Source organism: Fomitopsis serialis (genome assembly GCF_022376445.1).
Source record: "Fomitopsis serialis strain Sig1Antser10 chromosome Unknown B0H18scaffold_414, whole genome shotgun sequence".
NCBI lineage: Eukaryota > Fungi > Basidiomycota > Agaricomycetes > Polyporales > Fomitopsidaceae > Fomitopsis > Fomitopsis serialis.
Window position 1 is genome coordinate 1 of NW_025955374.1, and position 13,339 is coordinate 13,339.

Genomic DNA, 13,339 nt, shown 5'->3' on the forward strand with positions numbered 1-13,339 from the left:
GGCCACGGCGAGGACGAGTGAGGCGAGGTGGGGATCTCGGGGCGAGCATTGGCGAGTGGGGACGAAACGTTGCGGTAGCGGCCATGTACTGCGCACCCTCGGGAGCGGACGTGCACTGAAGGACGGCGTCGACGGGGGGAGCGTGAGAGCGGGCGGGCGTGAGAGGGTGAGCAGGCTCGAGAGGTTCAAGTGGGCCGTTGACGCCGAAAGCCATGGCGCTGTCGAGCGTCGGCTTGGTGTCCGTACAAGCAGCACAGAACGGTGAGCAGCAAGCGGGCAGCGCGAAAACAGAGAAGTCAGAGAAGTCGCAGTGTGCCTGCCCTGAGTGAGATGGGTCACATGACTCACCTCCCCACGTCGCACATCCGGTCGTCGAGCAAATTTTGACCAAAGCGCCCGTGTTGGCGTGCTGCAGAAACTCGACAAGACGAAGGGGAAAAGTACAGCCACGAAAGAAAATGCGGTGAGTAGCATACCTACTGACAATATCCGTGTCCACATCTTCTCGCCCATCCGCTTGCACTGTCGCGACGGCGGGCACGGACATTGAGCAGGGACAACAAGCAGTCGTCGGGCGCGGAAGATGAGCAGGGACAACAAGCGGATGACGAATGGACGACAGGGAAGGGTGTGGCTGGCGAGGGCGAGCCGCGAGAGTCCACCGGTGAGTGCAGACACACGCAAACGAGCCCAAGGCTAACGTAGACACAGAACACGGCAACGTGCAGCGCGACCACCGCGAGCACTCAGGGCCAATGCCCTCCGTGCAGGCACGGCCGACGGACAGACGGCGGGCGGACGAGTGGATGAGGGGGCGGGAGAGTGAGCGGGCGGGCGGGAAGTCAAACGGGTGAGTGGGTGAGTAAGTGGGTGAGCGGGTTAACGGTTTGACGAGTGCACTAACGGGCGTGTGGCTAGGTGGACGAGTGCGCAGGCAGGTGGACGAATGGCAGACGACAGCATACGCCACCCGCGACCATGCTGGGCAATTGCCCAGCACGCACGCACGGCCGATGAACGCACATGCACGCGAATGGACAGGCCGACGAACGGGTACCGGGCAAGCAGACAAGCGGGCTGGAAGATAGGCAGACCGGCGGGTGATAGGGTGCGTGAGCACATGAGTAGGTGAGCAGGAAGACGGGTGGGTGCGCGAGCGGGCCGGCGAGAGGGCAAGAGGGCAAGCACACGGACACAGGGCGCGGACGACCACCACGCGCACGCTGACCGCGAGCGCGCTGGGCAAGTGCCCAGCACGCAGGCACAGCCAACGAACGCGCGCAACACGAGCGGGAAGGCAGGCGAGCGGGTGGACAGGTGAGCAGGCAGGGACTGACAAGTACATGAGTGAGGGCGAGCAGGTGACCAGGCGGGCGGGCGGGTACACGAGCGAGCGGGCGGGTCGGCGGGGACACGAGCGCAGGACGACACATGCCAACCGCGAGCGTACTGGGCGAATGCCCAGTACGCAAGCACGGCCGACAAACGCGTGCACAAAAGAGCGTCGAGCGGGCAGATGGACGAGCAGGCGCGCGGGCGGATGGGGACGAAGGCGGGCAGACGAGCGGGAAAGCGGGCAGACAGGTAGGAACGCGAGTAGACGGGCAGACGGGCGAGGAGTTGCCGAGGACGAGTCGGCGGGCAGGGTGTGGCAACACGGCACAGCACCGCGTACAGCACACCGACCGCAAGCGCGTTGGGCGAACGCCCAGCACGCAGGCACGGCCGGCGAACGGGACATGCGCGCGTGAGCGGAATGGGAGATGGCGACGGTGGGCAGGGCCAGGACATGCCCAACACATGCCGACCGCGAGTGCGTAGGGCCAGTGCCCCGCGTGCAAACACAGCCGACAAGTGTGCCGCGGGTACGGGCACGGCGACCAGGCGGAAGGCATACGGACAGTGCGTACGGATGGGAAACAAGTGGACGCGAGCGAGCTGATGCTCTCGTCCACATCGACAGGCGACGGGCTGGCGAGAATGCACTCGCGGATGGTGGGAATGCGCAGGCGGGAGCACGGGCGAGCGGGGAGGACCGTGAGCGGGGAGGATGACGAGCAGGGAGGAGGACAACGAGGACCGCCGGTGCGGGTGCAGGCAACAAGCCCAAACTCGTACTGGTACCACCGAGGTAAGCGAACTCGCGGTCCACCGCCGACACCAGCGGTGAACCCGGGTAGGGTACGGGTAGCACTGTACATGGGTACGGACGGGTACGTGGGTCGCGGGTGCAGTATGCGCCCTGCGCACCCGCGGTGCTGTCCATCCTTAATGTCAAGAACTTGTTTTCGTAGTTGTAACACTGTATCATCGTGCAATCTAATCCATTTTATCTGCCACATTATATGTAACTGACGTGAATTGAAGTATCTGACTGGCATGGTTGAGCTCAGATTTCTTCGAAATTCGCAACTGTTGAGCGTGCATTTGCGCAGATTTGAGCGAATTCGAGCGAGGAAATCGGGGGGGTCAAGTAAATGGGGTCTCCAGGAGATTTGTGCGAATTTGTGCAGATTTCCACAAATTTGTGTGGGGTGGGTTTCCTGATGATGTCGTACAGCTGCTGTACGGGCTGCGTCGGGTACTGGGTAGCCGACCTTGCGTATCTTGAGAAGCGACTTCTCCTTGGTCTTGACACCCTCGAGAAGGGGCGGGTCGGGCAGCTTGAACTGGTAGTCCTCCTGCGCCTCGAGCGTGTAGTACGAGCGCGCCTCAGGAACCTGCTTCATGAAGGACTCAAGGTTGCCCCTGTACCTCCTGAGCTTGAAGCGGTTGAGATGGAGGACGTCAGTGATGGTGTTGTTGAGGAAGCCAGAGTCGTGCAAGACGATGATGGACGTGCTGTTGAGCAGACTTGGTCACACGTAGTGGACCGCGCTCTAACTTACCTGCTTGAAGGTTGGATACTTGAGGCACACAAGTTACTTCGTGGTGAAGGAACTGGAGAGAGAGCTACGCTACTGGTGGGTCTTATATACATCTGAGAGACGCTGACTAATACTACTGTATAGTCCATTCCCACGCATGACTTGCTCTATGCGGTAAGTGCGGATCTAGCACGTGCAGTGCGATCCGGCCCGTGGAACCCGGCGGCCCGGTGGGCGCCTATATGGTTCAACACTCCCCCTTGCTAAGTACGTCCCTGACATACGAAGCATATCCTGGCGCCATGGGCTGCCGTCCGTGGTTGCTCTAGGACTCTTCATCGTAGAATCGAAGTCCGAGCATGCCTCTGAACTTTTGGAACTTGACACGGCCCAAGTTCTTGGTGAAAAGGTCTGCCGGATTATTGTCAGTGCCAATGAAGAAGACTTCGACCTGTCGTTCTTCAATTAGCTCCCTGATATAATGATAGCGTATGTCGATGTGTTTCGACCGCCTCTCAGTTACAGGGTTGGAGCCGATGAATATCGCTCCTTGATTATCCGAGCAGATAGGTAGTGGGCCAAGTGGATATCCAATCTCTGTGAGGAGCATTTTAATCCATACGACTTGGCGGCTGCAGTCGCTGAGCGACATGTATTCAGCCTCAGTTGAAGACAGTGCTACCGTCTTTTGCCGTCGAGACAGCCAACTGAACACTCCACCAGCCAACTTCATAAAGTAGCCACTCTGAGACCTCCGCATCTCCGGGTCGTTAGCCCAGTCGGAGTCTGTGCACGCCGAGACACCTTGTCCAGTTTTGCCGCTGTATACAAGCGCATAGGACTTGGTTCCAATTAGATAGCGGCAGATATACAGTGCTTTATCCAAGTGGTCCTGTGACGGGTTCGCAGCATGTTGCGCGAGTTTTGTCACGGCGAAACAGATGTCAGGGCGAGTTCCAAGCATGATATATAGCAAGGAGCCAATGACAGTCTGATATCGACTTCGAAGTGCAGGGTCAACCGTGCCGGTGTAAGGCTCAGGTTTGTAGCCCGCAGGGAGTGGAGTAGGCGCAGATTTAGCATTCTGCATGCCACAGCGCTCAAGCACCTTCTCAAGGTAGGCAGTTTGGTCGAGATGAATCTCGTCGCCTTTCCGAGTAATGCTCATTCGCAGGAATTCCTTGACATCGCCAAGGTCACGACACTCCCACTTCTTCATGAAGCGGTTCTTTAGAGCGGCCACTAGGGCCTTGTCTTTTCCGCAGAAAAGGGCATCATCCACATAGACGATGATGAGGACGAACCTCCCATCTTTTGTCTTGTAGATGAATATTCCGGCATCGGATCCAAGGCGTACACAGCCAAGTTCCTTGAGGGACTCATTGAGGGTGCGCCACCACGCAAGCCCCGCCTGTTTAAGTCCATAGAGAGCACGCAGTAGCCGGAGGACTCTGTGCTCTTGGCCTGGGACTTTAAAGCCGTCAGGCTGCTCCATGTAAATCTCCTCGTCGAGTTTACCATAGAGGTACGCATTACGGACATCGAGTCCGGAGATGTGCATGCCCTCGAGCGCAGCTAGCGCGAGTATTAGGCGCACGGTCTCAAAGCGTACAACGGGAGAGAAGACCTGATCATAGTCAAGGCCTTCAATCTGGGAGTAGCCTTTTGCGACTAGTCTAGCCTTTTTACGACCGTCAGTTTTGACATCGAAGACCCAGCGGTTTTTGGTAACCCTACGTCCCTTAGGACGGTCTACCAACTCATAGACATTGTGTTTGCGTAGAGCCTCTAACTCCTCGCGACACGCTAGTCTCCACTTCTCTTGCTCCTCTTTGGGTAGCTTGAGAATATCGCGGTATGTCCATTCACGTGGATTGGACACTGGAGAATCATGTTCAACAGATGGTATTGCGCATGAAAGCAGCATGTTGACCATTCCTACTCCCCCTTCCCGGCATAGTCGTGCCATGAGTAACTCCTCGACTTCGTCGTCTGAGCCCGAGGCAGATCCAGAAGGTTGGTCTGGCTGTGGTTCTGGCGCGCTAGGTCCGGGAACCTGTTGCTGCGACCCTGATTGAGGGTTAGGGCGGGCGCTACCCGACCCTTCTCCGACAATCTTTTTCCACTGCCCCTTCTTTTCAATCTCTTTGTACTGGTCTACGGGGTTGCGATTTTCTCCGTAGACGTTCCCTGGGCGAGTTACATGCTTCCGCTGACGACCTGATTTCCGCTGCCCTTGAGGCGCAGGAATTCCCGAAGGTTGTGGCGGCGGAACTGGACTGGGCGCCTTTGGCTGCTCCTGAGCATCGTCACGCTCATCGTCCGTTCCCTTTGGAAGGTGGTAGGGACGAGAGATATCCTCATCGTCTGAATCCTCCTGAGAAGTGGGTTGGTGACCCGCTTTGTGGTCATGTTTTGGCGCACTTTGCAGCCTAGTATTACCCCGCCGCTTCATGCTGGGGCATTTTGGGAACATACTCTCGTCGAACAACGCATGTGACGACGTGTAGAGCACATTATTTGGTGCACGCATGAACAAGTCACCGTGACCTCTGGGGGTGACACCGAGGTATGTCATCAACTCTGACTTTCTAGACAGAGTGTTCTTGCGCACGTCCTTGGGGATAAAGACGTATGTGCCGCACCCAAATACTCGTAGGTGCCTAATGGCGGGAGCCTCGCCATTCAACATCTCATATGGTGTCAGCCATTTGAGGCGACGAGATGGTGTCCTGTTGTACACATGGACAGCGTGGTTCACCGCAAATTCCCACCAGGATTCAGGTAGACACACTTCAAGGCGCATAGCCTGAGCTTTGTCCATTATCGTCCTGTTGAGTCGCTCAGCTCTGCCATTCTCCTGAGGAGTGTGCGGCGAGCTTTGCAAGATCTTGATGCCCTCGTCTTTCAGCATCTTGTCAAACACATCAGACTTGTATTCTCCCCCAGCATCCGACATCCATCCCTTGACCTTCTTGCCATATTGGGTTTTCACCATGGCGAGAAATTGCCGCGTAGACGAAATCGCAGCACTTTTGGTGCGCAGATTCACGGTCCAGGCGTGAGACGTGTAGTCGTCATAGTACAGTATGTAGTACCTGTACTTATGGTAGGAGTCAAGCGGGAACGACTTCACATCACTGTGAATGAGCTCGAAGGGCTCTGTCGCTCGCTTTGTGGATGGCGGGAAAGCCTTGTTGGGCATTTTCCCTTCTGCACATCCAGGGCACACAGGATCCTCCGTAGGGAACTCAACCCTGAGAGGGAAACCATCGGTGTGTTTTTCAGCCTTCCGAAGAACATCCTTTGAGGGATGCCCAAAACGGCGGTGCATAGTTTCATAGTCTACAGTGTAGACCGTATTGTGGATACTTTGCGCATCTTCCCCAGAAGATGCAGCATAAATCCCAAAAATAGAGCCACCTGGGTTCAGCGGTTTAAACACATATAGTGGATCCCGCGATCCCGGCTCATAGAGGTCGATGTGCTGTGAACCACCGCGCACAGTCATGCCTTCTTTGAGGAAAGTCCCCATGGACAACAACCGTTGATGCAGACCTTGGAAATAATAGACAGGGTGTAGACGAGTTGTAATCATCTCACCGTCTCCACCTAGGAAATTGATGAAGACGGTCCCGCGCTTCATGCAGCGGGCCGTGCCATTCGCAGTCTGCACCAGGATGGGTTCGCTGAGATCCTCAACTTCAGCGAAATCACTCATCCGGTTGGTAAAGTGCATTGAAGCACCAGAGTCCAACATCCAAGTTGGGTCTCCGTCAGGGTAGGCTTCATTGCCACCCTCTAGGACATCCTCAATCTTCATTTTTCCCTTACACTTGGAGCACGCTGCAAACTCTCGTGCGTGACAACAGTGTATATATTTGTGTAACGAACTACCAATACATTCATTCATTACACGCGACTTAGATGATACTCTACTACATGCGGCTGTGGGTAGCGCATTGTCAGTAGGTCGCATGGGAATTGAAGATGAGGGTACTGACCTGGCGTCCTCGTCCAGATCAAGGCCGGCGGCCATCGCGATGTCCTCGTCGACGTTCTCGTCGACCTCCTCGTCGTCCGACCCCCAGTTAAGGGGTTCCTGGGTTTCAGCCCAGGTGCCGTCGTCGTACGAGTTATAACCCGCGTTCACCTCGTCGATCCTCACGGCCATGTCGTCGTCGTCGTCGGAGAGACGAGCGCGCTTGGATGCACGCGACTCCGTATCAGAGAGGTAGTCCTCAATCTGCGCAGAGTTGTCGACAACCTGAGTGAGCGTTTTGAGGTGCTCGACCGTAGGAGACACGTCGACCTCTTCGGCCAACTTGAGGGCGCGTTGCAGCCATCACTGGCAGTTGCACATAGGGCGCTTCGGCACAGGCGCACGCATTTCGACGGTGCGGACTTTGCTGCCCGAAGGCGCGATGTCCACGACGTGGGATGTAGAGGGACCAGCCACAGATGCCTGCGAGGCGATGTGGGCGTGGTCGTGGCCGTTGCTGTGGCCGCCGCCGTCCTTCTGGGCACGGGTCTTCTTGTGAGAGTTAGCGGTATCGCGCTCTCGTCGAGGGGCCGGGCTAGGCCGTGAACTCGAGGTCGTGTGTCGATGGAAGACCACGGACTTGAGGTCGTGAGGGTCGTAAAGGTCGTAACGGGGCGAGGAGCCCGCTGAAGGCGTGAGCGAGGCAAGGAGCCCGCGTTGAAGTCGTCGCGCGAGGAGCGCGCTGGCAGTCGGCGAGGAGCTCGACAGCGGAGTCGACGAGGAGACGACTCAGAAGGACAGCGCAGCGGGGAGCTCGCGTCGAGGACGAAGGACAAGGAGTCCGACGTCGAAGAGACTCGATCCCAGTTCGTACGGCGCGGCGGAATCACACTCGGACGAGGTGGTGGGATGCAAGTAAGTCTGGCGTCTATTCAGTATAGCGCGCGTCTTCAGCAGAGACGGGCGCCTAGAAGTACACGTGACACAATATACGCTAACTATTGTACGGGACGAGGGAGGAAGAGATGAGGGTCGCGGTTATTGTAAAGAGAAGAATATATATGTAAGTAAGCGGACTTGATCCTGTCCGCCGCATCCGTAACAGGGCCCCCCACCGCGAGTCTCAGATCCTTTGCAATGTCGTCCCTAACGTCCAATTCCAAGAGAATCCGTCCCAGAGCGCACCAGTGCGCGAGCCGCACCACGTCGTCTTCACTGTCGAGGTAGCGAGGTTCGTAGTAGGAGGGATAGACGGACAGTCCTGCCCCCCAGACTCATCGCACTCGGTCGCGGATCCCGGCCCATAGCGCGCCGCGAGCAGTTGACGACATAGTCGCTCTCATGGCCGGATGTTTGGCCGCCACTATACGCTCGACGTTCGACCGGAAGTGGAAGGTGCGGAGCTCCCATACTTCCTTGTCCTCTTCATCCGGACCGGGGTTTCGGAGGTACAGTATCATGGCGTCGGGGAGCGGACGGACGTTGCAAGTCTTGAGCGTACGGCTCAGAGCAGCATCCGGACGCAGGCGACCCTTCCAGACCTTGAACTTGAGGGGGTCCCACTCTCCGGGCGGTAGGTTCAATGCCTCCACTTGTTTATCCCTTGATTTGAGCCACATCAAGAGAGCTCCGTACCAATCGTCGGGTCGGCCGAGCAGCAGCTGAGGCGAGGGCAGAAGAAGCAACCCATCCTCCGGGAATTGAGGCTCCGGACCGAGCTCGCTCTCCCAGGGACGTCGAGGGGCCGGCGTGAACTCGTCACGTTCAAAGGGTCGGCGAATGTATTCGACCACTTCGGACGGAGAGTGAAGGTTCAGCCTCGTCCTGAGGGGAGCTCCGGACGGGAGGGTGACGATCCGACTAGGGTTCGCGGGTTGGTTCGCCGTCTCTTGGTCCTGGGCACTCTCGTCCTCGTCCTCGACGACGGGTTCGTCGTCCTTGGGCTCGCGAGTGCTGACGTCAGAGAGCCGTTCCTCAAGTGTTGTCCCTACCCGAGCGAGCAGGGAACGCAAGTCGCTCAATCGCGAGAGGAGAGAGGGGCCGGGCTCGTTCACGTCCTCGACAGGGGCAGGGTTGGCAGTGTTCAACACTCCGATCCTCAATCGTTCCTCGAGCGATCGGGTCGGGGCAGGCGCGGATAGTGGGTGAATCCGTTCAGCTAGGGACCGACTGGACGTGGTCGGGCTGTCCCGAGAGACGCGTTCGCGAGGAGGGGAACGAGGTCGACTAGGGGGATCAGATCGTCTCACCGGGCTACGTCCCCTGGAGGTCCTGGGAGCTCTTTCCGGAGGCTCCGCTCGATGCATCTTGTCTCGACTGGATCGCCTCGTATACCCAGACGAAGGAGGGGGCCGGTAAAAGTCGCCACCTCTCCTGAGCGGAGGACGCGGCGGAGATCGAGCGCGGTAGGGCGATCGCGGGCGAGGGCGATAGGGCCGAGGAGATCTCGACCGAGATAAGGCACGACGGAGGGGTTGTGAGTCCGGGGAAGGGGAACGACAGAGGGACGGGCCGTATCTCCCGTATGGGCTAGGCGACGGAGACTTCGCTCTTCGTTTTCCTTTGTCGACGGCGGGGCGCGGGGGCGGCGACTGAGGAGAGGGAGCCGTAGGGAGCGGCGCATACGACTCGACCGGGCTGGCTGGTAGCGACACGGCCATAGGCGAGTCCGCACGCGGGAGCGGCGCTACCGTCTCTCCGCGAAGGCTTAGGGGTGGCGGGATCGCGAGCGAATCCTCGCGCAGGAGCGGCAGTTCCAACACTCTGCGCGGGGTTCGAGCTTGAGGAAGTGGTTCGGCAAGAGACTCAGGGGCTGGATGGTTCACCCATCCCTCCTCCAGGTTCTCGAGCGAGGCCGCGGTAGTCGCCCCATCCGTTCGATCCGGCAGAGAAGGGACAGTCGGCGCCGGTGAAGCTCGACGAGGAGGGCCTCGGTCCCGCTGCCTTGAGTCGCCCATATCTAGATCGGAGTCCTCCTCGGCGCTGTCCAGGTCAGCTTGGAGTTGGCGCATCCTTTGTTGGGTCCGTCTTCCGAGTGGTTGAGGTGGTGCGTGTTCCGCGACATCCCACTCTTCCCACGAGAGTCGGTCGTCCAAGGGAGCGATGGACGAGACAAGCTTGCTCTCGGGAGGAGGGGAACGAGAGACGTACCAGACGGGGACGCCACACCAGGCGAGACGCTTCCTAACCTCATCGTTCCCCTCATCCACCCAACATCCTCTGCCCACCAGGTCCGGGCAGGGAATCGAAAAACGCCCTTCCGCAAAGGCTCGCCGTAAGTAGGCGTGAAGCGCGTAGGCTCGCAGCTCCAGGAGGTGTCGTTGGATGAGGGCGACGATCTTGCGCATGGAGTGAAGGTCGACGGTGAGGCTGCTGAAGTCGTAGAGAGCGTCCTGAACACAGGTGGGTCGGAGGACGAAGCCAGAGGGAGGAGAACGGTCGAGGTTATAGAACTCCTCGGCGCGACGAAGCTCGGCGTCATAAAGAGTTCTCAGGGCGAGCGAGAAGTTGCGAGTAGGGGTGCCGGTCCCATTTTGAATGCACAAGACGTAGAAGGACGCCGGGATTCGTCCTTTCTTGAAGTCGAGTTTAACGAAAGCAGCGTCGACTCCTTCGTCATTGTCCGGGGCTTCGTCGATGAACGCGTGGTGTTCAAACGCGCTGCTCCACCACTGAGCATGATACCCAGGCTCGAACCAGCCCGTACGGCCATCCGCGTAGACTTCCTCGCGGTCGTTTGCACCAGGAGGAGGCGAGGGAATGTACGGGGCGTTGGACGAGATGGCGAAGGATCCGTCGCCCATAGAAAGAGCTGAGCGCACGTTTCGGTGCGCTCGGTAGAGCTCCCACGCGGTGTGGCCAGCTTGAAGATGGACTGGGAGATGTCCGAAGTCCCGTGGGTAGTGCAACGACGTGCGAAAGCCTAGCGAGGCCGGGGCGGGAGTGGGAGACGACATCCGGCGGAGGAGCGAGGGCGAAACGAAATGGGAGTGTAGCTGAGCAAAGTTCGGCAGTTCCAAACGTTTGCTTAGACTACAGGGGGAGAGTGAGAAGCGGCGGAATCGCTAGCTCACTAGTGAGAGGGAAGAGGAAGGAATAAGCGCGCTAGACGCTCCGTGGCTCATGAACTTCCGTGACGCGCTCACGTGACGAGTCGACGGCGCGTCCGAGCGTCTTCTGGGAAATTCTACGGGCAGAAATAGTACAGTATGGTAGAGGAATTTTTAAGGAGAAAAATGATATATACTCTAGCTACAATAAAACGAAGACGAGAGGGAAGAAGAAGATGAGGGAAATCTAACGAGTCAGTCCTTCGGCGGTCTTGTATTCTCTGAGTATTTCGAACGCGTTCTGTAGGTGCGAGGCGGGTTCCCAGGTGTCGTGGATGGGGCTAAATCCTTTCCAACGGATCAGGAATTCGAGACGGTTGCTCCTGGATTTATTTCTTCTCCACGCGACAATCTTGTCCACTTCGAATTCTTCCGTTGCGAGGAGTTCTGAGTTGCGCGGATCGGGGAGAACAGGGCGGTTAACGTCGCCGGGGATGGAGGGCGACCCTCGGTAGCGCCGCAGGTGTTCCAAGTTGATGACAGGGTTCATGGGGTACGTGTCGGGAATGGCGAGGCGGTACACCAGAGGATTGACCTGTTCTTGTACGATGAAGGGACCGAGCATCCTCTGGACTAACTTCTTTCCAGTACCCTTGACGTCGACAAGTTCCAGTGAGTGTGGATTGACAAGGACTTTGGAACCCGCGGGGAAGGTTTCCACCCGTCGGCCTTTATTGAATTGGCGAGCCGCTTGTTCTTGGGCCAAGGCGAGAGCATCTCGAGCTTTCTGGCGATGGAGTTCCATTTCGATAACAAAGTCGGTCGCGCGCTCGCTAGCGAGTAGCGGACGTTCCACGTATCGGCTGTTCTGGCTCAGGAAATCAAGGGTGCCCTTGGGATCGAAACCGTAGAGTAGGAAGTACGGAGACTGACCCGTTGCTGAATGGATCGAAGAGTTGTATGCATGGGCTAAGGCTGGAAGCCATTTGGCCCATCCGGCTCGGTCGCCCTGCACGTAAGCTCTGAGCATGGTTTCGAGTCGCTGATTGACTATTTCCGTCTGTCCGTCGTGTTGAGGATGATGAGATGATGATAAGCAGAGATGGATATTTAGTTCGGCGGCTACTGCTCTCCAGAACTCAGATATCCACCGTCCATCGTGGTCGCAGATGATATGTTCGGGGATACCGAAGCGAAAGATGACGTGTTGTACAAAGAGGTGCACAAATTCGACAGTGTTGAGGGTACCCTTGCAGTGGATGAATTGTCCATGCTTCGTGCATCTGTCGACTACTACCAGTACTGCGTCGTATCCGTCCGAGAGAGGTAGGCCGGTGATGAGGTCGAAAGAGATCCATTCAAACGGGCGATTGGGGACTGGGTTCGGACGTAGAAAGCCGGCTTTAGCTCGATGGTCGGATTTCGTCTTTTGGCAGACATCGCACGAAGCTGCGTATTCCAGAACGTCCTTACGCAAGGTGGGCCAGAAGAACTGGGTGTTGATTCGTAGGGCTAGCTTCGTTGGGCCTTCATGCGCTGCTTCGTGGGGCGAGTCGTGAAGTCGCGCAATGAGGGGAAATACTTGCGATCGAGGCACGCATAGCCTTGCGGGGTCCGAGCCCGTGCGCATGTAGAGAAGGCCGTGATCGTCCATGAAGATGCATTGACCAGCGAAGCGCTGCAGGTCTGGCACACTGGCCTTCTTCCACTTGTCTCGGAAGAAAGGATCTTTCGCGTATCCTTGGACGAACTTGTCCCGAAATTCCTTACTCATCTCGATGAGCATGGTCGGGGGCGACACGTCTTCGTCCGGATAGTACAATGAGCTTGGGTCTTGAGGAACGTCTTGAGCTCTCGAATCCCTACGCGGCTCCGTAGTAGAGTTCTCTACGGCTTTCTCGGCGGTACGTGATCGAGTTAGGACTGTTTCGACGGTCTTGAGTGGTTCGAGATGGGGAGGCATTGTCTCTCCTTCTCTCGCCCCGTTCTGCTCCTCAGTTGCGGACTGGGGAGGCGCGATATCTCCCTCAGCTCGTAGACTGAGATCCTCTGCGGTGTTGAGCGGTTCAAAATGGGGAGGCGTTATCTCTCCCTCATCCGTTCCGCGTAATCCCTTGGTTACTTGCTGTGGAGGCGTGAGATCTCCCTCAGCTCGTAGACTCAGGTTGCTTGCGTAAGGAGAGCTGCTCGTGCTTGCAGTGCCTTGTCGCTGTTTCGGTAGCTCTTCCCGTTCGCCCCCCACGCTAAGACCTGAGTCGTCCGCGTTTGTGTTGGCATGCCATCTTGTCGGTGGTGTCTCTTCGAGGATGTCTTCCCACGAGGTCACTATCGACGCTCCGGCCGCCATACGGGAGGCTGAAGCTCGCTCCGCTGCGGATTCGGTGGCTGCAGCCGTAGTTTGGTCGGTGACAATGGGGATGGACGAGTCGAAGCAGGGTGAC

The 13,339-nt window shown here is 57.8% G+C and overlaps 3 protein-coding genes across 3 annotated transcripts; 1 reads left to right on the forward strand and 2 right to left on the reverse strand.

Moving 5' to 3' along the window:
* Nucleotides 1-212: 212 nt before the first annotated feature.
* On the forward strand, nt 213-854 carry B0H18DRAFT_1129641 (uncharacterized protein; the record flags this gene model as incomplete). Its single annotated transcript, XM_048035418.1, has 3 exons — nt 213-325; nt 555-664; nt 712-854. 3 exons carry the CDS (start codon nt 213-215, stop codon nt 852-854), a joined length of 366 nt encoding a protein of 121 aa, XP_047884663.1.
* A 1,535-nt stretch (nt 855-2,389) lies between these two features.
* B0H18DRAFT_1129642 (uncharacterized protein) lies at nt 2,390-2,729 on the reverse strand (the record flags this gene model as incomplete). Its single annotated transcript, XM_048035419.1, has 2 exons — nt 2,390-2,560; nt 2,598-2,729. 2 exons carry the CDS (start codon nt 2,727-2,729, stop codon nt 2,390-2,392), a joined length of 303 nt encoding a protein of 100 aa, XP_047884664.1.
* Nucleotides 2,730-6,805: 4,076 nt separating this feature from the next.
* Nucleotides 6,806-10,805, reverse strand: B0H18DRAFT_1129644 (uncharacterized protein; the record flags this gene model as incomplete). Its single annotated transcript, XM_048035420.1, has 4 exons — nt 6,806-6,815; nt 6,872-7,191; nt 7,246-7,535; nt 8,219-10,805. 4 exons carry the CDS (start codon nt 10,803-10,805, stop codon nt 6,806-6,808), a joined length of 3,207 nt encoding a protein of 1,068 aa, XP_047884665.1.
* Nucleotides 10,806-13,339: the final 2,534 nt, after the last annotated feature.